The 23,364-nt window shown below is 40.4% G+C and overlaps 1 protein-coding gene and 2 long non-coding RNA genes across 3 annotated transcripts in view; 2 read left to right on the forward strand and 1 right to left on the reverse strand.

The window, feature by feature from the left end:
* LOC117950736 overlaps positions 1-12,004 on the forward strand; it is a 21,696-nt gene extending 9,692 nt beyond the window's left edge. Inside the window, exons 2-3 of the long non-coding RNA XR_004657983.1 lie at positions 9,919-9,923; positions 11,994-12,004. This is a non-coding gene — a long non-coding RNA (uncharacterized LOC117950736). The remainder of the gene's footprint in view (positions 1-9,918; positions 9,924-11,993) is intronic.
* The window catches only part of agbl4 (ATP/GTP binding protein-like 4), a 262,269-nt gene that overhangs the window by 216,551 nt on the left and 22,354 nt on the right, over positions 1-23,364 (forward strand). The window contains exons 7-8 of the mRNA XM_034882055.1: positions 18,328-18,417; positions 19,460-19,574. Coding sequence (XP_034737946.1) covers positions 18,328-18,417; positions 19,460-19,574 — 205 coding nt within the window. The remainder of the gene's footprint in view (positions 1-18,327; positions 18,418-19,459; positions 19,575-23,364) is intronic.
* Positions 1-23,364, reverse strand: part of LOC117950732 — a 259,475-nt gene that overhangs the window by 154,113 nt on the left and 81,998 nt on the right. The window contains exon 3 of the long non-coding RNA XR_004657981.1: positions 12,747-12,755. This is a non-coding gene — a long non-coding RNA (uncharacterized LOC117950732). The remainder of the gene's footprint in view (positions 1-12,746; positions 12,756-23,364) is intronic.

The raw sequence follows: 23,364 nt of genomic DNA on the forward strand, positions 1-23,364 counted from the left end.
ATATATATATATATATATATATATATATATATATATATATATATATATATTTGATTCTGGGACTTGAAGATGCAAAGAAACCAATCTTGAAACACTTTAATTGTAAGTCTTAACATGGCTTTTCTTCATTCAACATTAATTTATACACAGTGGTCTAATAGGAGCAGTTCACTCTTATGCATGGGTATCGTGTTTACACAGGACAATAAAAGCAAAAGGAAAAAATCCAACCCTTAGGCAAACATAAAACATACGAGACTGCAAATAAAGAAGATGTGAGTAAAACTGAACAAGGGTGAAGAAAGGCCATTAAATTAGAAAAGTATTTTATCATCGCTATATGGAGGAAGGATGATATAATGAGCTGCAGTATTTAATGTTAAATAACAATTTACAGTGCTTAAGACACCGATCAACAGAACAACTAAGGAATGTTTGTGGATTGGTCTCTTGTTTCCTCACAAACATGAATCTGGGAGTGTCAGAGCAGTTGTTGAGGCGCTGTTAGCGGCTTCTTCTCAACTAAACACAGCCGACACATGATAACCATACTGTCAGGCAAAAGTGGTCGTTTAAATTCAGTAAATGCTTTACCTAATTTTGACACATTTCCAGCTTCAACAAAATCCTCACACTCCGTGATTCCCACTTCACCTCCTTAATAAGTGCACACTTTAAAAGGACCAACTCGATGGTGATGTTTTCTTTTGTTTGTTTTTATCAGTGTGATGAAAAAAAATCACAAGACAGTTTATCTGATCTGTGCTCCATGTCTATTTGTATCTGCAGTGGGATTTTAAAAACTGTTTATTAGTAATGAGATACAGCATACTACTACTATCCAATATATACACAGTGTTCCAGGGAGCTGAAAAACATTGTACTACAGCACTCTCTCTACTGTACGTCACTGTATTTCTGTGTGCTGTTTTCTGATATTTGGTGGGATTCATGGCTGAAGACCAAACTGACACCTGTCTACTCTTCTCATTGTTATCACACACACACACGCAGTCATGCATGCATGCACACACACACACACACAAACACACACACATGCACACACACACACACACACACACACACACACACACACAACCACACACCCTGCCAGCAGGCACTGGCCTAGTGTTTAATGGCCTAGTGTTAATGAGAGTCTTGTTTAGAGCTGTCAGAGGACCCTGGGCCATGCAGACTGACACCAACTCTATGTTCACAGCTCTAGAGGTCACCACGCGGTCTATGTATGTGTGTGCTCGTGACTGGGTTTGTGTGAGTGTGTGTTGATGTCACAGACAGAATCATTTATTACACTTAATTACCTTTCCAGCCAGTACATTAACACTATATCAGCAAATCTTTAATCTTTGATGGTTTAATTTTCAATCAGTAAAGTTGATGTTAATCTCTATAAATCTTATCCGTGTAGTCTCATTTTACAATCACAGGAAAGGGTCATTCTTATTGTCTGTGTGCTCTCTTGTGCTATGCTGACACTGTGAGGGATCTATATGTGCCTGAAGCCAGCCAACATGATGTGAATATTCTGAAAAGATTATTTGATTTCAAAAGAATATCAGTACCAGCAGTGTAGTTTTCTACTCTGTTTGGAGTTGTTTGAATAAAATGTATAGTTTTCTGATAGCAAAACATTAATTTTAGAGGTTTCCTGCTGTTCAAGGTATTCAAGCTTAAACATATTTTAGTAGTAATTGCTGAATTAAAGGGAGAGTTCACCCCACCGTATCACCGTGCTGAAGAAAGCGTAGTCAAAGAATAGAGGCTAGTCCTCCTTGGCAGAGCTATAACTGTGGCTACCCAATACTGTGTGTGTGTTTGCGTGCGTGTGTGTGTCCGTGTGTGTGTCCGTGTGTGTCCGTGTGTGTGTGTGTGTGTGTGTGTGTGTGTGTGTGTGTGTGTGTGTGTGAGTGTGTGTGTGTGGGTGGGTGAATAAGTAAAGGAGACTCAAGCTGACAGTTTGCCAGCAGCCTTGCACCTGCACACAGCTAGGTGTTGATCTCAGATGGGGGGGACGGAAGAGGGGAGGACAGGCGGAGGGAAAAGAAAGAGATCCGACAAAAGGTGTTAGGGGTGGATGAAAAAAAGACGTGATAGGTGAGGAACGGAGGATAGGAACTCTGAGATGTGGTGTAGCTGTGACATATTTCCTGTTTATTCTTTTTTTTTTTAAACGTACGTCCGTGTGAGTGTGTGCATGCCACAAGTGGAAGGATAATGTGCTGCTGTGTGACAGGTGGGACGGGAGAGCCAATTGGATTGATGCATTCTTTCATAGGTAACTGCCAACACCAGAGCTCTGCCAGGTCCTCATTTGTCAGACTCAAGGAAATAGCGTTACAGCGTGACGTTTCACTCTGTCTCTAGCACACTGTCTCTAGCATACACATCAACAAACCTCGGCTTCAGGAAGGGAGGAACTGTGCCACTGATGCTACTGTAACCTGTGGTGCATTTATTATCGGTATAAAAACCAAAAGGGGTTGTAAGACAGGGAACTTCTGTGCCATCTGTGTCTTTTACTTGTCTTTATGTCTATGTCTTACTGGATTTGCTGTTGGTTTAACGTTGCTCAGGACAGTGTTGTACATATGGGGTGCACTCAGAATATAATATGATGCTGCAAATACCATCATAAGTTTCCCTTCTCTACATTCATTGGCTGTTGTTAACCTTTTGGCAGCAGTGGTGAGTTTACCGCTGACTGCAGAGTAGAGAAACTTAGACAAGCTCTCTGGAGGGACACTCAACAGTATGTCAGGGAAGTCCATGACACTGTCAGCATGACACACTGCTGGGTAGTCTGAATTATTGAAGTCCATTGATAATTTAATACAGTGGATCTTCTTTGACAGGGGATGGGTTAAGAAAATATGAGAAAAAAGAAATTGGGCTTTGCATTTGGTGTGACACACAGGGGAAAATAAAGTTTCTTGTCTTTGTGAAGGTATCTTTTTTATGTCGCACCCTGTATGTAGGGATTAGCTGCACTGCATGACCTAGTTAAGATCCTAGCAGAGGGAAAAGTGAGAGAAAAAGGGACAGACAGATGGGAGAGAGTTAATTGAAGTTGACATGTGTCCAGTGTTTGCATGTCCCTGGATGACACGTGGCTTTCGCCCATATGCTTATGTTGCCTTGTTTGCTCCTTGTCTTTAACCCCAACCCTATCTGATATGCAGTTTTCACAGTATAAAACAGAAGACATCCAAAATTATTATGAATTGCTCTGTCTGTTTTGTTTGTTAATGTATCTCTTCTGCTAAACAATTTGCAGTTGCCAATAACGTGCTTAGGTTTTGAGAAGTAAGGCAAGTTGATCCCTGGCTTCATAACTTTCACCACAGCACAGCAAAGCTTCTTCTGATCAGGGCGCCTCACCTGTTATCTGGAACTCTGATAACATCCTCCCATCATCCAAGGTTACCCAGGCCGGCTGATCACCCTCTTTGTTGTGTTGTCCAACCACGTTGAGACGTAAAAGTGCATTTTCGGATTCTTCTGAAAGGCATTCATGGTGTTGCACTCATTTGTAAACAGGGAAGTGGCAGCAACATGTAAAGCATGGAAAAGGAGAGCTTGAGGGTGAAATTCAAACCATCTGATGAAACATACTGGCAGTTTAACAGTGTCCCAATCTCTGACAGGTGTGGGTGTATTCAATCTGGCTTTGCCACAACACCAAAACCAGTCTAATCAATTCAATACAATGTACCATGTAATTTGTCTTAATTTTTGATCATGCAACCTATCGTTATCCATCACTTTAATAATCTGTTGACTGGTTTTTGTACTTCCAGGCAGCTTTTTGTTACCTTAGACAGGTCAGTGTCATCCACCAACACATACTAACTATTTCATATTGATTTACTTAAGCACACCTAGCTGTGGCCCCTTATACCAAAAACCCTCTAACTTTTTATAAGCCAAGGTTAAAGGTCCTAAAGGCAAAGGACGATGGCTGATTGCAAGTTTCACAAAAGAGACAAAACAGGACTGGTCTTTTGCCATTCAAGCCCTTTAATTTTTTACATTTTTAATTAGCTCTCCCTATCATAGCATTCTAAGATGCTACACTTATGTAAAGATCTCTGCAACTCCTATGTTATTATTTGTATGTTTGACCATGGAGATCACATTCTGTCTGTCTGTGTCACTGTGACACACTGTCTATCTGGTTGTCGGGATGTGTCCCAGCAGGCTTGCTGTAGACTGGCAGAGTGTTGATCTGAGTGTCAGTGGGACAGGGGGTCTCCTTTCCCAGCCCTCCTCTCCTCCACCAGTTGACAGACAAGGTCAGGGACTCATCCCGCCTGTCTCTCTCAGCTCCTGACAGCTTTCCTTGGGGAGACAAACCCCGGACAACCCTGCACTCACCATCCCCAATTAATATTGCATCACCATTTTCTAATCTGCTCCCTCTGGGCCTACTTCTCAGGGTGTGATTAGGCCACCAAACTTCCCTGGGTCTCGCCTCCCCCCGCCTCCTTCCATAATAAGGAAAGGACCCTCAAAAACAAAATAGATCACATTACATGTTGCTCTTGTCTTTTGTGTTGTTATTTTTTACAGTGTATGTTAGTGATTCATTATTTTTTTAGATGTTTTTTTGCAAGACTTATTTTTTTTCTATGTTCAAATTCAAAGAATACTAAATTGCTTTAGGTTAAGGACATTGATGTGAATGCGCTCAGAATGGCTATGCCATTTTTTTGAGCAAAGTAAATTTGTTTCATCTATGTGTGAAGTGTAGCTGCCGTTATGTTTTAAGTTATTTTTCACCATGCTAGCGGCATGGCTCTATGGATGGCAATGGCCGTTGGTTGGTCCACTACTTTGACCTGACTGAAATATCTCAATAGTTATTGTGAATGGGTTGCTATCAGTGTGTTAGCATTGTGATTGTGAGCATGTTGGCAGGCTGACATTTAGCTCAAAGCACCTCTTTGCCTAAGTGCAGTCTCAGTCTGCAAGAATGGTTTAAGTCTTGTTACTTTTCTAAGTTACTTTTTATTTTTATTTACCATTTAATTTAATTGTATGTATGTCTATATAAGATTAATGATAATACAACACATCTGCTATTTACTGTAAGTAGTAAAACAAAAATAGTCACACACAAATATTTTTGGATCAAAATAAAGTTTAAAACATTTCTTTTAAAAATACATTGACCAAACTGACCAGCGCAGTCTCGAAAAGAATGGTCCAGTCACCTATAGAGGCATAATTTTGTTACATTTAGAAATGTTTTCCAATAAATGTTCTCTAAAATAAACAAAGCATGCCCGAAGCCACTGAGTTTATTCTGTAAGTAAAAGATAATGCAGTATCCATCTCTTTCTGATATGTGAAGTTTAGGACAGGCCGATCAGAGTGAGATTATTTTATGGATTTCTTCACAACGTTGACATGTTTTATCATTCTGATCTCCCGTGTAAGTTTGGGAGTTGGGAACATGATTTACCACTCTGTCTGATTGCCAGAACTGAGATGAGGAGCACATTGCCATTTGTTTTTGGCCTTGTACCTTCATTCCTCAAACTCTGAAATACTTGTGTGAGAGACATAACACCTCCTGCGACCTTAGTGGATGTTTTATCCTCCTACCTTGGGGACTGAGTGATGTGCTTGTGGCTCTGAGAATAGCTACAGTGCTGTCCGTTTGGGTTGGGTTCGGGAGCTCCACGTTTGACTCGTTCTCTCACACACACACATACACACACACACAGTCCGTTGGCGTACAGACACACAAAGTGCTGCTTAGTATAGCATGATTGAGGAGCATTGGGCCATGTGTCACACCTTGGCTGCTAAAGAACTCACCTGGCCTCTCCTCAGCACTGATTGATTTACACTGGCCCTGCAGGGTTGGCAGGAGTGCACACACACAATCACACACACACACACACACACACATATACACATTGTAGCCAAGATCACTTGTTCTTAGTCTGTTTCTTCAAAAACATCAGCCTTGAGGGTGTAAAGGAGAAAGAAAGAACAGAAGAATGTTAGGCGACAGATACTTCTCCTTCTTACATATATCCCTTCCTTCTCTTCGTCTTTGCATCATTGCATGAGAAAGATGTAATGCAAGAGTGTAATTTTTAGCTGAAAAGATGTCTATGATGATGTTGATTTCATTTAAAAAGCTGACTCTGTGTGTGTGTGTGTGTAAGTGTTTGTGTGTGTGTGTGTGTGTGTGTGTGTGTGTGTGTATGTGTATGTGTGCGTGTGTGTGTGTGCATGCGTGTGCTTGTGTGCGTGCGTCCCACAGATCGCTAATCTCTCTGAAGTCTTGTTTGTTCTCCAGGTTCGCTCCCACTACAAACATTTCCCTGATCAGAGCTGTTGAAAAGGCCTGCCACTTCAAACAAAATATACACACACTCGCATAAGTATACACACGTCCATTCCAACACAGCTCTACAGCCAGCATGTTGTCATGGCAACCCCATTAATCCTAAACCAACCATCATGCTGTTGTTGCATCAGGCGAGACAATCATAAGTGAGAGGAGAAAGAGACAAACATGAGTCATGAGCTCAATTACCATTTCACTGCTCAATTACTTTCACATGTAGAAGTTTATTTTCATTGTAGACACATTTGAATACTATAATATAGCTACCCTAATGTTAGTATTTATTCTACCTATTTATTTAATTGAAAGACGAGGATTGGCTGTTTCATTTAAATTTACAGGCTGTCTTCTTCAGCTTTCCCACATGTATTTTTTAGCAGTTATACAACATCCCAAAATATTTTTTTGAATTATTCAAGACGTCATTTATTTTACAGAGATAAGCAGTGATGTTATCTGAGACATTTGATGTCAGCTTTATCAGGAAGCTGTATTAACAGCAGGTGTTACGCTGCGTTTAAATCCTTTCAAGTTAACTTATAGAGAGATTAGGGAGATGGATAACTCCTTGAAAGAATTCTTACATTTTTTAATCACACGAACAAAAACAAAACTGTTGATTTAACCTGTGGGCAGAATTAAGTTTTTTTTTTTTTTTTTAAAGGCGTTACACAGTATCTGCTTGGGCTAGAATGAGGAATACACCCTTAATATCAATTGTCTTCAGTTGGGGTTTAGACATTAGTTTTTGGTTGTTTTTTGATTATTCTGCAGTGAATTGTTTCCTATAGTTTGGATTTGCATGTTAATGGTGGATTTGCATTTGCTTTTAAAACAATGAATGAGTAAAGACCTTTTTCAGCCTTGTCTGTAATGATAGGAGTAATGATCAATACATATTGAGAAAGCTGTCAACCCTCTTCTGTATCACAGTGGCAGTGATTACCCCACATTGTTTGTGCAGTGTCGCATGCACATCTAAAACTGTAGAAGTTTTCCTCGCTGTCACCTTTCTCTGACCTCCTGACAACAGGATCAGAAGGAAAACAATTTGTAGCATTGACCACCACAAACGGTATTCTATGATTTGATCTCCTCATCAGCACCAGCCGGCCCACACAGACACAGGCTCAGTGCAGCTTTATGAATTGTGACAAGAGCTAACATATCAGCTGATATTTGCTATACTGTATGTCATTTGTTCATAGGCCAGTGGGTGTCAATTAACTGCAGTGCAGTAATCCGGTGATAAGTTTAGGGCAATTCGGAAACTGTAGTTTTCCACCAGAGACCACTGACAAGTTTAGTTTTTAACATTAAATGTCCAACACAGTAAATATTGCAGCCATTAATAAAAACAAAAGTTTGTTTAAGAAAACAAATAACTATTGACTGATAAATTGTTAGCAGGTTTTTAACTTCAAATATTGTTACTGGTATTGGAATATCCAATAATACAAATTATGAGTAACTGTATTCCGTTAAAGTAACTATTTAAATATTTGGTATTTGGAATACAGTTACATTGTTAAAATCAAGGGATTACATATGATGATGATACTTCTCTGTTTCACGAGTTTATTCTCTCTCTAAATAAATTAAGCCAACTCAATGCATTTCCCAGAAGCCCCAGCAGGAGCTAGAGGTAGAGATGGAGTCCACAGGGGCACAACAGAGCCAGGGAAGGAATGTGTTTCCATCTTGGAAATTCAAACAGTATTTCACACTAAAGAAAGAGAAGGCAACCAGTAACCAACCTCCTGTCAGCGTCCAAAGAATCCACCTCCAACCTGAAGAAGCATCTTAAAGGGATGGTTCAGACTAATTTCATCGTAGAGTCCTTTGCACCATGACCTTGAGCCAAAAACTACCCCTAGAAGCTTTTTTCCCTTGGTCGAACATTTGGCAAGTTAATTCTGAAAAGCTTAGTACATGCACTAATGAACCCAAGAAGCGAGAGAACAGAAGAAGGGATCAACACAATGGCAGTTGAGGTTAACACCGAATGTGATGATGATTGGCTAAATTTCGAAGGTTGCCCATACCTATTTGAGCCTGAATACACAGCTACAACTAATGAAGGAGAATCAGAGAGGTAGTAGCGCTAGCTGCTAAGAGTAGCAGGCATCAGGTAAGTGCTATTTAAATAAACTCCTGGTGTACTTACAAACTTTTCAATGCCTCATTTTATGAGAACAGAACCTATTTGCACTACTGTAGAAGTTTGATACCATTCTGGGCATTATTAGTTGGGAAATTTATGAGATAAACATTTCCTTAGCGCCTGCCTTAAGCCATTTAGCTAATACTGCTAACTTGGCCAATGTTAGACCACAGGAAAAAAGCTTCTGGGGGGAGTGTTTGGCTCGAGGTCATGGTGCAAAGGACCCAAGGGTGAAATTACTCCAAACCATCCTTTTAAGGTACTTTTTTTTTTTTAGTTAGCCAGGGGTAGTTGTCTGCAGTAGTTTTACTGGTCACCTTGCAATTTTACAGTTGTATCAGACGTGCAACTTTACATTCTCCTATGTGCTGATTTACTAGCCCCAGAGCTGTTGAGAGACTGACTCGCCCTGTTTGACGTGCTAACTAACGTTATCTAAAATTAGCTCATTGTAGCTTTGACTGCGGTTAGATTTTTTTAGTATGCAGTTCAATGTGCAGTTAGTACGGTTAGTTAGTTACATTTAACCTACCGGCAATGGTCTTCACTTAGGCTACTGTCTTATGTCTCCTGTTTAGTTTCAATGTTGAAGTAGCCTAATCCAAGTAGTCAGAAGACGTTGTAGTGTAATGTGACAGAATGCATTACAAATTACATTTTTGGGCATGTATTCTGTAACGGAATACGTTTTGAAAGTATCCTTCCCAACACTAGATTCAACAAACACAATATATGTCTGTGCCTTAAGTAGTTTTTGATTATCGATAGTTGATCCAAAGGACTTGGGAAGGGCGTGTCTTTCATTTTGGAATGCAATGAACATTATGTACGTTAGAATGTTAATCTCTGTACAAGAGTTTCCTTCTAACTAAAGTGAGCTACTGTAATCTGGCGATTACAGGAATGAAAGATAGAGAGACATGGTACTCATCTTGACTTGTACATCATCTTGAAGTTAATCAAGACTTGAAGGAATTATGGTGCCAGTTTAAGATCACTGTGACACTGTCAAGACCATAACTCCTAAGTAAGTCTTAAAAATGGCAAAAGTCAAACGACTCAAAATCCAAATCTGACAGGAGAGTGTCTGACTGCACAACGGAATGAAGAAAAGCATATTACCAGAGCTGATATTCAACTGAAAGCTTTGGAAATCCCTGAAGAACTATTGATGCAGCGAAATGGACTATGCCCGGCGCTTCCGACTTCAGACAGAAGCTGCTGATTCTCTTTGAGATGCTAAAATGGAATTAAAAACACCTGCAGGCGATAGTTTTCCATGTTTGTTTAAATAACTCAATTGAAACGTGATTATCAGCATATCTGCCATATCTTGTTTTACTTTGTATCTTATTTTCAGTTTTAAAAGAAACAGTTGTTGGTTTTCATTGTAAAAAAAAAATTCCGGCCTACATTATATGACAATAGGCCATCTACACATTGTTTGCATTGGTAACTGACACAGTGTAAGCTGTTTTGCGACTACCCACATTTTGGTTTTCAATGAGCTGGCAGCACCAGGTAACGTAGTAAGGCTTTAAATTTTACTGTGAGTTACACGCCTTAATTATTTATTGAGAAACACAGTCTAACGCAGCGACTTCCTGGTGTTATCTCAGTAAAGTTCCCAGTTGTTTTAAAGAAATATAAACAAGCCAGAGCGCTATTTTCTCCTATCGAATGATAATGGTTGCAACCAGACCATTCTCCAGCACTGAGACAGCACTGTAGAGATAGGTCTGACTATGCCAGACTACACTGCAACTAATGATCCATCACATTACGTGTTTATGTATTGTTTTAATGTAAGAGAAAATAAAATAGCTACCGGTGATAGGATCTTGACTGTATGCAACAAGAAATCCCATTATCATGGACAATTTTGGCTATATTTGCACTTTTTGCAACATAAAATAAAGAATTGAAACCAAAAGAAAAATCTAGTTTTGACTCTGGGCATATTATCACATTGTCTTTGTCATTGTATCTGGTGTGTCCCGATGGCCTGTTGATATGAGTGGTACACTAAGTGGTTGTTAATGGCACAAACACGACTGTGGTTTTAAAATAGCAGACTGCCCATTAGGCTGATATTAACAAGGTAATGGCCTGTTACTAAACTGGTGAATGACATTGTTGCTGCCGCCAAGCCGAGCTGATGCCCGCAATGCACACATGACCAAACACACACACACACACACCACACACACACAATTAGTTCTTCCATGCACAAATATATGTGTGTAGACTTGTGTGCAGAGCTGCAGACAAATCAAGTAACTTTGAGTTGCAGTAGAAATGTAAGGAGAGAAAAAAGAGATGAGAGACAAGAAAATAGGTAGAATCCAACAGAATCAAAGGGAAGAAAAATTGACTTAAAGACATAGCTGGGAGGTGTGACAGTGGTTATTAAAGCTGGGATGCACTATGGTTGTTTACCTCAGCCCAGCTGTATTGTTGTGGCTCAGAAATTATTGATAGGTGGGAAGAGACGGAGTAATAAAGAACTACACATCAGTTCTGTCTATACGTCCGGCTGTCTGACTGCTCCACTTGTCAGATGGTCTTTAGTTACAGCTTCTCTATAAAAAAGCAACAGTGGTTTGAATGACATTTAAGAACAAACTGTCCTCTTTGTCAGTGTAGTGCTCCAGTGCAGGAATAGTTGTTCATGTAGTGTATGTCTGCTGGTGCATGTGTAGCAGTTTTTCCTGCCTACCACAATCATGTACACACACACACACACACACCAACACACTCCTACTCTGTTGTGTGACGATAGGTCAGCACAGTAGGGGGTATATCCCAGGGAAATCATTTCTCCCTCTCCTTTCCTCCTATTTGTAACTGGTCCTTTCAAGCAAGACGGCCCTTAAAGTTCAGTGGCGCATTCTTCAAAAAATGCTATTACTGGCTGCCTCTGATTCTGTATCATGCTGCGCACAGACCAACCATCCCTCTTTTTTATGTTCCACTCCTCCTGTCATCATTTTCTGAAGGCTGGAGAGGAGAAGTCAGGGTTTCAGAAACGCCTGTGACCAATGCCTTGAAACCCTAAGCAGTCCCCGCCTCTGACTTTGCGCCAGACGTCCGTATCATATCGCTAAAAGGGCCTATTGCTTTTGATACTCCCTCTTTGTCTCTCCCTCAGTGAATTTTGTCTCACCCTCTGTGCCAACTGTCAATAACACTTGTTCTCTACACTTACGGGGCTCCATAAGACTGTGTGTGACTGTCACAGATATGGGCTTGCTTCTGAAAGGCATGAAGGAACGCTTGAAGTTGTTGTTAGCCCTGACAACGAATAAAGGTTCACAAACACACAATGGACACTGTTCATAATATACTTTCTCAACTTTTGATGGCCTGACTCCACATATGTTAGACCTCAGCATTTAGTGTAATTGTTTAAAAATTAAATCAACAAAAAAAAGGTAATTAAAGATATTCTGTTGAACAAATACATTTCTCACAAAATCCTCCAATGATTACTGTATGGCTTAAAAGGTCATGTTGGTACTCTGAAGATCATCATGGTTTACTCAACCTTGGTTGTTACAACCTTTGAGTCAGTAAATGGCAGCTAAGCTCCCTGGTGGTAATTAAACATTTATGTCTTATTATGGTTCACCTTCAGTAGCGTATTTATAAACATACAGCATTTGATTTTTTTCTACGCCTCAGGCTATTCAACCTGTTGTGTTGCGCCTCAATATCAAAGACCTGCATAATACCCGCTGAAAGTCTTGTTTTTGCTGATCTCCAGTGGTTTAACGCCTCTCCTTGCAGCTGCAATGATGTAGAAATGTACTACAGGGTGTGTCAGTAGACTGGACATCACTGTTTGGTGTGATTACAACTGCAACAAAGCACGCTTCTGACTTATAATTCAATATCATTTTGGCATTTTTAATCGTGTATGAAATAGTAGTAATCCTTCAGATCATTGTTGTCATGGTGCATCCACTTGACCCTAACCAGACCTGAGCTCCCTGGTTAATAATAGCTAAAGGCCCACATCTCACCTCCACCTCTCATCATTAACATAATTAGAAAGCCCCTCAGTTCAAGCTTGAATGCTGATGGCTGGCTAACACCTTGTTTAGGACGAATCGTCTCCCCTTCTTTCCATCCCTGTGATGCTCCTCTCCCTCCGTCACTCTGCCACTCCCATTGTCTGTGACCTCCACTGTCAACGCAGCTGCCCTTGAAGAACAGAAATCTCTCCATTTCACAGGAACCAGCCATAAGGGGGCTTGATTGCGGCAAATTGATCCATAATCACAGCGCTCAGAGCTTTTTATCCTGCCGCGTCTTCATCTCCACTTTAGAGGCCCGCCGTTGGCGTATTTACATGCTGTAATCTCAAGGGTTTCCTCTGCTTTCACCCTTCTGTCTCTTTTTTCCTTTTCCTCTTTATTTATCTCTCTCTACCCTTCATCTTCTTTATGACTCTCCCAATGTTCTTTTCTCTCCTTCTCTCTGTCCCTCCCCATTCTGTCTGGATGTGATGCCAATCTGAGTGTCTCACCATGGCCATTGTAATCCCCTGGACTGCTCTGTCTTTCTCTCTCACACAGACACGCACACACACACACACACACACACACACACACACACACACACACACACACACACACACACACACACACACACCTCTGACCACCACATCTCTGCTTTTGATTGCTCTCTTCAGCTACACACACATCCTAGATGGCTGCCTTGACCAAAAAGGCAAAGAGGAAGTGAAGGAGGGAGGCGGTACAGAGATGTTGAGTTGAGTAGATGACTGGACTAAAGTACAGGAGACTTAACCTAACAATACCTCAGAGTGGTGTCATCTATGTGCCTCTCTATCCTCTCTGTCCCTTGCCTCACTATTCTATTTCTCTTCTGTCCATCCATCATTGGCATGACTACAATTAACATTACAAGGGTGTATCTTTATTGGAATTATTGGGTATTTACATCCAAATTTACTGGGGGGAGTTTACATTCTTCAATTGGAAAGAATAAAAAATAACCAAATGGTGGATATTTATGGGTCGATTCAAGTAATTTTATGCTAAATACCTTATTTAATTTTTATTAATTTGAGCCAACAGAAAAGTAGTATTCAGTATTGCCCGACCAGATTTTAGACCAATATGTTAAGGGCTTTTAAATTGCAATTACACCCTGTTGAGACAAATTACAGAAATTATAATTGAAGTGATATGATAAGATCAAATATGGTTAAATCTAATGGTTGTGGTGAAAACCATAGAAGAAAAGAGATATATTAAAAACTTCAAAAACAGGGGAATTTTAATTTTGAAGGTGCTCAGTAAAGTTGTACGTGTTGCTCTGTTGATTTTCTGCTTCTTTTTGTTTTTTTTCACCTCTGTCTCACTTCACTGTGTGTCTTTCTATCTCCCCCTTGCTGTCCTCTGTCTTTGTAGCAATCGTCCCCTGTGTCTGTGTCCATCCACCTGTCTGTGTAAACATCCTCTTCTCTGTAGCTTTCTATCATTCTTTTCATCTCTTCAGAGAAAACACGATGACCACATTGTATGACACTTAGCAATGTTTATGCGGCGACTCAATGTTTCTCTGTTACTGCATCTCTCTCCCCTCCTCAAACCCCCCTTTTACCCTGATCAGAGTTTAGCTGTGGAAGGTGTGAAGTGACAGGGGATGCTTTATAAATATGTGAGGGTGCCTTGGTGGTGCATTCCCCACAATAAGATGAGATGGATAAATCTCAGACATGCCAAAGGCTTTCCAGCATCTACAGACACTAACAAACACATGCACATAAGTCAAAATTCAAAGTCAGGGTTTGGTCAATTCCTGGGGAAGAAAACAGCATCATAAAACTCTTATCACCTTAGAGCCCTCTGTACTTCAACACATATCCCCATCCCTCTCAGTCTTTTTTGTCTTCTTCCTTTCTTCCTCTCTCTCTCTCACTGTTTGTCCTTGAGGTTGCAGAGGGTGGTGTCAGCGGGGTGGAGCGAGGGGGGTGTGAAGAGGTGCAGAGCTTTGATGCTTGTTGGGGCTCACTCAGCTGGGCAGTACACGGTGCTGCATCTCGTCCCAAGGCTCTGTATAAATTCAAATATAAAACCCACAGAGCATAGAGAGGGGTGGGGCAGAGATTTAGAGAGGCCTTGGTTTGAGACTTGTGGTATAATGTGTTATAAAGCTGTAGCCAGTGTGACATTTTCTTTTCATTGTATCACGTGTACTATAGTTGCAGTATGTTTTAGAGCATACTGGACCCAACTTCCCCTCCCCATAGTGTGCCAAATATATTCCATATTTCATTTGGTTAAATATAAAACCTAAGATGCTATTTAGTATCCAATAAGGGAACTTGTCGTACAGTTTGTTGCCAGTCTTGAAATTGTCACACAGCCTTCCATGTCTCAAAGTCTGGAAAGAGATGACATTAAAAAAGCAAAATCTGCCTCTCCAACTCCATTAAGCAAATTTACTTTTAAATGTATTTAAATATATGCCATGATGCTTCAAGAAGGTCTGGACAGTGTTTCCTTTGTACCTGCTGAAGAAGAATGATGATGAAGATCTCAGTTAATTACATCACGTCAAAACTTATGAGATTGAACCCAAAGTTCCCAGGACTGCTGTCACAGAAAGAGCTGACCAGCACAATCAGGTCTGCCCTTCAGGATCCATTAGATGTATGTTGTTTTTCTACTCTCCAGTGATTTACATATTTATCAGAGCTGATCATAGTTTGACATCCTTTAATTTTTTTTCTTCCTCTCGGCTAGCTGCGAGAGAATGAGCAGTAATGTGCCATACAGTGCAGGGCATGACTTTGGCAGGTGAGAAATATGCTGAGAGAGCACTTTGATTTGGAAGTGTGGGCATAAATTTTGCCTCTGCCACTTTCACTCACTCATTGTCACGTCCCCCTCCTCTGCTGGGCTCCCACCTTCTTACTGTAGCCCTCCCTCACTTTCATTCACTCTCCTTCCCTTTCTTATTTTTTACACTTTTATAAAATTAGAATCATTTTTCTCTAAACTGCTATGACAGGCCCACAGAGGACTGTTTGTGATGATATGAAGGTTAAAGAGGTTCATAATTTGGAGACATGGCCTCTCAGGAGTAGGTAATGGGCACCAGCATGGCAGCAGTGAATAATTAAAGTCACCCAAACTGTTTTGATGCCAAGCATATGTAAACTTCAAAGGCAGCATTAAAACACGATGAATGAGAAAACTGCTCATTTATCGATTAGTTGATGGACAGAAAATTATTCTGAAACTTTTAATCATTTAAGTCATTAATCAAACAATTTGCTGATTCTAGCTTCTCCAATGTTTGTATTTGCTGTTCTTTTAATGCAAACTTAATATCTTTGGGTTTTGGTCTCTTAGTTGAAATAAACAGGCAATTTTAACATGTCACAGTGGGCTTTGTGCTGTGCATATTTGACTACTTTTTGATCATTTCATACACTAAATAATGAATCCACTTATCAAAAGTATAATCAATAATTAACATACTCATTACTTTCAGCCCAAATGCACACACACAGTATAATGCAAACTCATCGTAAAACACTTAAAGTTTTTTCTAAAAACTGTTGCTAAAAAAGAAAAAGAGTTCCACATACATCATTTGAGTTGCCTTTGAAAGCTACCTTTTCGTCAAATCCCTTGCCTTCTCTTTCACTTTGGTCTTTCGTTTCCCTGTCTTCATGTGTCTCCCTCTCATGACAGCCCCCCACCCCCTGCCTGCTGATCTCTACTGACACCTTGAGGTCAGAAGATGCTGCTGCAGTGCTGTGCTCAACCAACTTGACCCAAACCTCTATGTCATGTCACCCACACACCTGAGCCAAAGATGTGATTTCCCATTATATACAACCAAGCTATAGTATTTGGTATAGTACCGGTTCCCTCTGGGCGTTGGGGTGCCTATGGAATTCTGGGATTTAATTTTGTGTTACAATGCTTGACTGGGCACAGCCAGATACAGAGGAAGGCAGAGATACAGACACATAAACACAACAACTACTTGGGGAGCATTTGTAAAAGCCCTTAGGAAACATAGTTAAACACACACACACACACTACCAACATCGATGTGGAATAAACAGTGGATCCATTGTAAGCTCCAGGAGCCTGCTGTAAGAGATTGTTTTGATGAGGCAGCAAGGGCACACTAGCATTGAGACCAAATGTAGCATGGCCACGATAGCTGAATTCCCCGACAGTCGGGACCTTGGCAGCTGCCTCTGGTTTAGATCACAACTTTCTAGGTTCATGGTCTACTACAGGGAGAAAGGCTGAGTGTATCGGCCTATGCTTTTTTTTCTTTCCTGATTGTAGCTTTGTACTGTCGTGTGTGTGTGTGTGTGTGTCTGTGTGTGTGTGTGTGTGTGTGTGTGTGTGTGTGTGAGTGAGAGAGAGTGGGTGTGTGCGTGCGTGCATGTAGTTTCTAGTATGAAGAGTCTGTGTGGTGGCCCTGGGGTCGAGGCCAAAGTAGAATTTCTAAGTGATGGAATTTCACAGCCACCGAGCACCCAGCGGCCGGCCAAACCACAAGCACTCACATTTACAACAAACGGCCCGCCCCGCTCCACGGAGACTCCTGAATGGCAAAGCCATTTGTCTCTGTGAAGGGCAGAGGGAGAGAGAAAAGCGAAATAAAATCAGAGGGAGAGTACTTAAATGGAACACTGCTTTTTTTGTTTATGACCCTTGACCACTCAAACAGACATGCCATGTGCACGCACACACAAAAGCACACACATACTGCTGTGAGGCTAAATTGGAATTAAGGAGAAGGAAAGGTGCATAGCCTGTTGCTAATTAGCATTTTCTCTGCTCAGCAGAAGCGGGTGAAGGAATCGATAAGATATTAAGTTTGTGTATAGCGATGAGACACGCAATCACTTTCATTCATTAGCAACAGCAGATTTAAGGAAAACACTGGGCAAGAAAACAGAAACAATTTGACCTCTGTGATTTTCAACTTTGCTTGTTTTTATGTTATTCATTCTTTCTATTGTATTTGAATTTAAGCAATAGTAATCCTCACAATATCTACGGTGATATAAAAGGTTCACTTAACCTCTCTGAATTTGACTTTCAGAATAGAGTACAATTTAAACTCAAATATTTACATTATTATTTTATACAGCAGGAATCAAATAACCGTTTAAACAGAGATTATTCTCGGGTAAAAAGAAGTTTCAGATGTAGTCATTCATTCATCTTGCATAATTGTTTAGGAGAGAATCCAAGACCTTTCCCTTTGTTTCAAAGGGTTAGTGTTAACCTATGCTCAAGAAAGGGCTCCAAGGTACAACTCATCTGTCCAACAGAGAGAGAGAGAGAGAGAGCAGGGAGCAAGAAGTCTTCAGCCACACCTGAAGTCTGAAATCAATGAAGGCCTTTATCACGTCACACCATAGCTGGCTGTTTCCGACCTCTCTAGATGTATAATTCACCTTGCCAAGTTGAATATTCTGAGCCCTGTGTTGGTTTGATGTTTGATTCATGTGTCTGTCTAAGAAACGGATGGCCAGGTCAATATGTTTTTTGACCCAGCCTCTTACTCTGTACTGCAATAGGCTACTTGTGTATATGACTCTGAGGCCAACAACTTAAGATAATAATTTATTCTCATTTAAAACTTAAGTTGCTGTCTACACAAACTTTGTGTTTAGTAACAACATCATCTCTTTTCTCTTTTGTCTTTACTTTTCTATACACCTTCCTCCCCCTTTCTCCTCTCTCACTCCTCTCCCCCGCAGACCATCTGAATCCAGAGAGGGAGAAGAAGTTGGTCTTTCTTTCAGCTCGTGTTCACCCTGGAGAGTCTCCGGCCTCCTTTATTTGTCAAGGTAAAGTTTTAATGTTTGGTTGTTGCCTTGTTTACTGATTCAGATGCAATAGCACCATTGGTCTGTATGTTTCACCAACATGTGTCAAAGTCTATTATATGTGGTAAGCATATGTTTATATTTACATTGTTAATAGTCAGTGTACTATTTAATACATTTTCTGTATTTAGGAACACATACTATTTACTGTTTGCTATGACAGTAAGAAACTAATGAAGATTAGAATTCTAGACAAGAATATAGATTACATTTATGGACTGTCTCAGATGGGTCACACACTGACACAACAAAACACTGTTCCGGCTAATCAGCAACAGGCGACAGTCCTCCAGGTTAAAGGGGTACTGTGGCAAAATAGCATTATGCTTTCACTTAGTTAGGGGATTTGCAAGTGACACATCAGAAAATGATTTGTTCAAAACAATGCAGCAGAGGCGGAGATATTTAGGTTTTAGACCCTAGTATGGGTTGAGGTCAAAAAATTCGAGATCCCACATTTTCCATAATGCTACTCAATAGAATATTTTGTTTGATTTGCCCTACCTGATAATTGCTCTCATATTTTGAACTCCATGATCCAATTTTCAGTATAGATTTTTAGTAATACACAAGATCAGGGTCATTTTCTCAGACTTACAAAGCTCCCCCTAGAGTCAGTCAGACTGAGGAAGAGACTAATGCAGAGAGGTGGTAGAGGTGACTGTCTGTCTGTCTATCTATATGTGTTTATCTGTATATACGTATATACCTACAGTATCAGTTTGTGTGAGTATGTTGTGTGCATCATCATGAATCAGAAGACTTGGCTTTTAGCCCGCTGTGTGCTGTTTGTTTTTCCAGCACCGTCAGCTCCATTCCATTTGTATCGATTTAGGCTTGACGGCTCGTATTCCTCCCCCGATTCTGACGATGCCCCCTCGCTGTCCTTCCTTCTCCTTTTGTTTCTCAAAACTCAATTAACTGCCAGCCCGTCTTCGGTTTTCTTTTCAAGTCTATTTCCCGTGTGTGTGTGTGTGTGTGCGTGTGTGTGTGTGTTTGATAGGTGTGATCGACTTCTTGGTGAGCGAACATCCTGTGGCTCAGATCCTAAGAGATCATGTGATCTTCAAGATCGTCCCCATGCTAAATCCTGATGGAGTCTACCTGGGCAACTATAGGTACACATTCACACATCTTTTAATTTTTAATTTGAATGCATTGCTACGTTGCATAGAATTCACACATTACATGGTGTTATATCCTGCTGCGTAGGATTATATCCTCCTAACTCCATCTTTAGGGAGCTTAATGAATTCATATAGCTCACAGCAGTGCACTTGTTAGAAGATAGTATTTGGCCGTAGGGCTGTTCTCTCTGTCCATCCTCTCCTCCTCTCTGTCCTTAACACTACTGCTGCAGCTCTGTGGGCATCCTCCTCTCTTCTCTGTTCCTCTCAACTCTTTCCCTTCTTCATAATTGCCTTTTACTTAATAGGCTCAGCCCCAGGAATACTAATGTACAGTGAGATAGGCATCAGCAGCCTGCTCCTAGTGTGTTTGTGAGTGCCGTCTAGTGGCAGTACCTCCCAAAATATTTGCAGGGAATCTGAGTTGCTCCCCAACAGTGAAAATCTCTATAATATTGTTGACTGTGATTGGTGGACTGCTTAAAGGCATTTTTTCATTAGCTTGCTTTCACATTGAGTGGCAATGAGAAGCTTGTTGACATAACGTGAGTAGTGATAGTCCTTACCTCACCAATCACATATACTCATTTATATACATGCATGTCTCACACACACTAACACACAGACAGGCACACATATACCACACAGCAGTCCCTGCAGGATACAATGCAGAGCAGACTGAAATGGATACATGCAGAGCCAAGAATCAATGTCACTTAACCTGGGATGAGTTTTTTGTTCATGGCTGGCTGCTCTGCTCAGTTGCTCCACAGTATCAGTAACTGCTGTATCATTACCAGGGGCTTTAGTAAAATATCAAAGATACACAAGACAACAAACAGGGCAGCCCAGGATGCATCTTTACATGCAAACATTCCATTATGACAATTGCAGGTTGCTAATAACATTTAATAGTAGCAATCCACCTCTGCAGAGTACCTGGTTATATCCATCCATTATATCCATAGCCACACAAAAGGTTACAGTGGGAATATTTTGACTGAAATACCTTTGCATTCCCTCGCAACACATTTTTTGTTTCCCTAAACTGGCCGACAAAATTATTGTTACCATGGATAAGGGGGGATGCAAAAAATATAGGTTATAAAATCATCTAAATCATTGCGAGTGGAAAATATCCCACCACAAACTTTTGGGGCTCTGGATATACTGTATGTGTGTGTGTATGTCCTTAAAGTGACTATATGTAACTTGTTATGTTTTTGAAGCTCTGTCTGTCTAAGACCAGTCATACAATGGTCTTAAATGACCTGTTTTAGCAAACAAGACCAACAGTGAAAAGAACACCATTTTTAAATCGTTTTTAGTAAGGCCTCTGCCAAGGTTCGATTTTCTGTGAAGTCACAGAATGATTTGCAGCAGGTAGACGGCGCTACACTAAGACATTCTGATGGGTCACAGATGTCTTTGTTACACCAGAAAAGCCTGTTTTAGCATATCTAGCCTTTTGAGCCAGGTAAAAGGCAGGAGAAGATTTCTTTACACAGGCCTAATTGTATTTTAATGTTATTTTATTGTTATGTTATTTAAAGTCATCTGTTGCAGTTATGGTTGATACTGGGGTACCATAACAGAAAAGAATGAAATTAAACAAACTACTAGAAGGGAAAGTAAAAGACAACGAGTAACACTCGGTTGGGCTATCAACAGTTGGAGACATTTACGGGATTGTAAGTGATTCAAAACCGACCCCGAATTTGCCCTCATGTAATATGTCTATTTCATTCATTAAATGCGAGATGTGGTTATATGTCAGTAGCCCACATTACATTACTTAAAATCCTCATTTGGCGTGGATTCCTTTTAGTCCGTGTTTGTGTAGGCTTACTATTGTCTTTCCCTTGTCCCCCGGTAACATTACTTGTATAAAGCGTCCATGCGTTTTATTAAAAATGCTATATTATTTGGTTGCTACAACAAACTTTTAATGCTTTAAATCAGCATTTGAATCACTCATGATGGTGAAGTAAGTAGGCTAAATTACCGGATGTAACTATGCGTTTGTATCTTATTTTTGGTTGTAAATTAATGATTTTGTGAAACATTCATCACAACTGTATGACCTTCTCGTAACGCTCACAGTGGGCATTAATCACCGTAAAGAAAAGACCTTTATGACAGCAGGTGCGGTAACAACACTACCACTTTTGTCCAAAGCGGCTGCTAGAATCAACAGAAACTGAAAGTTACATATAGCCACTTTAAAGGTACCCTGTGTAGTATGTGTGCATCTTTCAGGCCTAATTAATGTGTTGAATGTATTTTCTTCCTCATATGTCACTGTCTACTTTGTATGGAGGGTTTTCACCAAGATGACGTTCTGGGCGTTAACCCGGATGCACGGCCATATTGAAGGCACTCAGTGTAAACAATTGAACAGAATACATTGGAGTATAGTGCACTTTGGATACTTTAAGCAAATGTAGCTATGTCTAAACAACAGAAAAGTGTCCAAGATGCAAAGGCATATAGGGAAGGACTTGGACCACAAGAAAATTACTGTTATTTGGTGGTGAAGATCCCTACAAGTTTACTCCCTATTCTTGGATCCATGATGACCGGTGATTCTTCCTTCAGTTTGGATATCCCGATACAGTCAACTACCTGGTTTTCTCGCCCAAACCATACACAGCGGCAAACCTTAAATCCTACAAATGTTTGGAGGCCTATAACCAGATGGTGTGTGGATGGGTGAGGGAGACACATTACCAAGTCATTAACCAAATTAAGTATCGCAATAACGTCTTTAATCAACCTAACCTTAACTACACGTTGTCATTGCGATACTCAAGGTGTAGCCAAGTGACTCTCAATCGTTTTTTTTATTTCAAAGACCCCAGGTTGCAATCTACACTGTACAATATCTGAGTGAGTTTGAGCTTTGCCAACCACAAGCGCCTTCTTTCCTTTGATAACTTCTGGCATTCCTCTCCCTGGTTTTTAATAACTTTTGGAAGTCAATAATATTCCGAACGATACTTAACCATTTTCCTTGGCAACGCTTGGGATCTACTTCAGTGCCTGTGCTTTGTTTGGATGTGGAGTACCTTCAATATGGCGACTTCCGGTCTGACGACGCTTCGTGAATACCTTCTATATAGTGCACTATTTTTAACCTCCGCCATTTTAGATAGATAGATAGATAGATAGATATTTATTGATCCCAAAAAAATGGGAAATTACAGTGTTACAGCAGCACACAAAATATACATACATACAATATACATGAAATAATAATAATTACAACATATATAATAACAACAAAATAATAATAATAACAAAATATAAGAATAAAATCTAAGAATGTAAGAACAAATATTTAAGTATATACAAGATCGGAAAAAACTAAATGTGCAACTGTTTAAATATAAGTATGCTAAAACAATGTAAATGAACCAATCGTTCCGGTTGCCCTTATTGCAATATTGTGGTGATGATTGAGTGTCATCTAGCAACCAGGGATGAAGTGTTGAAGAGTTTTATTGTCTGTGGTAGGAATGATTTCCTGTAGCGGTCCGTGCGGCATTTAAACTGTCGGAGCCTCTTTGAGAAGCTGCTCCTCCGTTGGACCAGTGTGGGGTGGAGAGGGTGGTCAGGGTTATCCATGATAGATAACAGTTTGTTCAGTGACCTCCTCTCCACCACAGCTTCAAATGTGTCCTGTTTGCAGCCGAACACGGCAAGCCTTCCTGATCAGTTTGTTCAGTCTGTTTTTATCGCTGGCTCCGATGCTGCTGCCCCAGCAGATGGCGGAGGAGAA

This window comes from Etheostoma cragini, chromosome 9 (genome assembly GCF_013103735.1).
Source record: "Etheostoma cragini isolate CJK2018 chromosome 9, CSU_Ecrag_1.0, whole genome shotgun sequence".
NCBI classification, from domain to species: Eukaryota; Metazoa; Chordata; class Actinopteri; order Perciformes; family Percidae; genus Etheostoma; species Etheostoma cragini.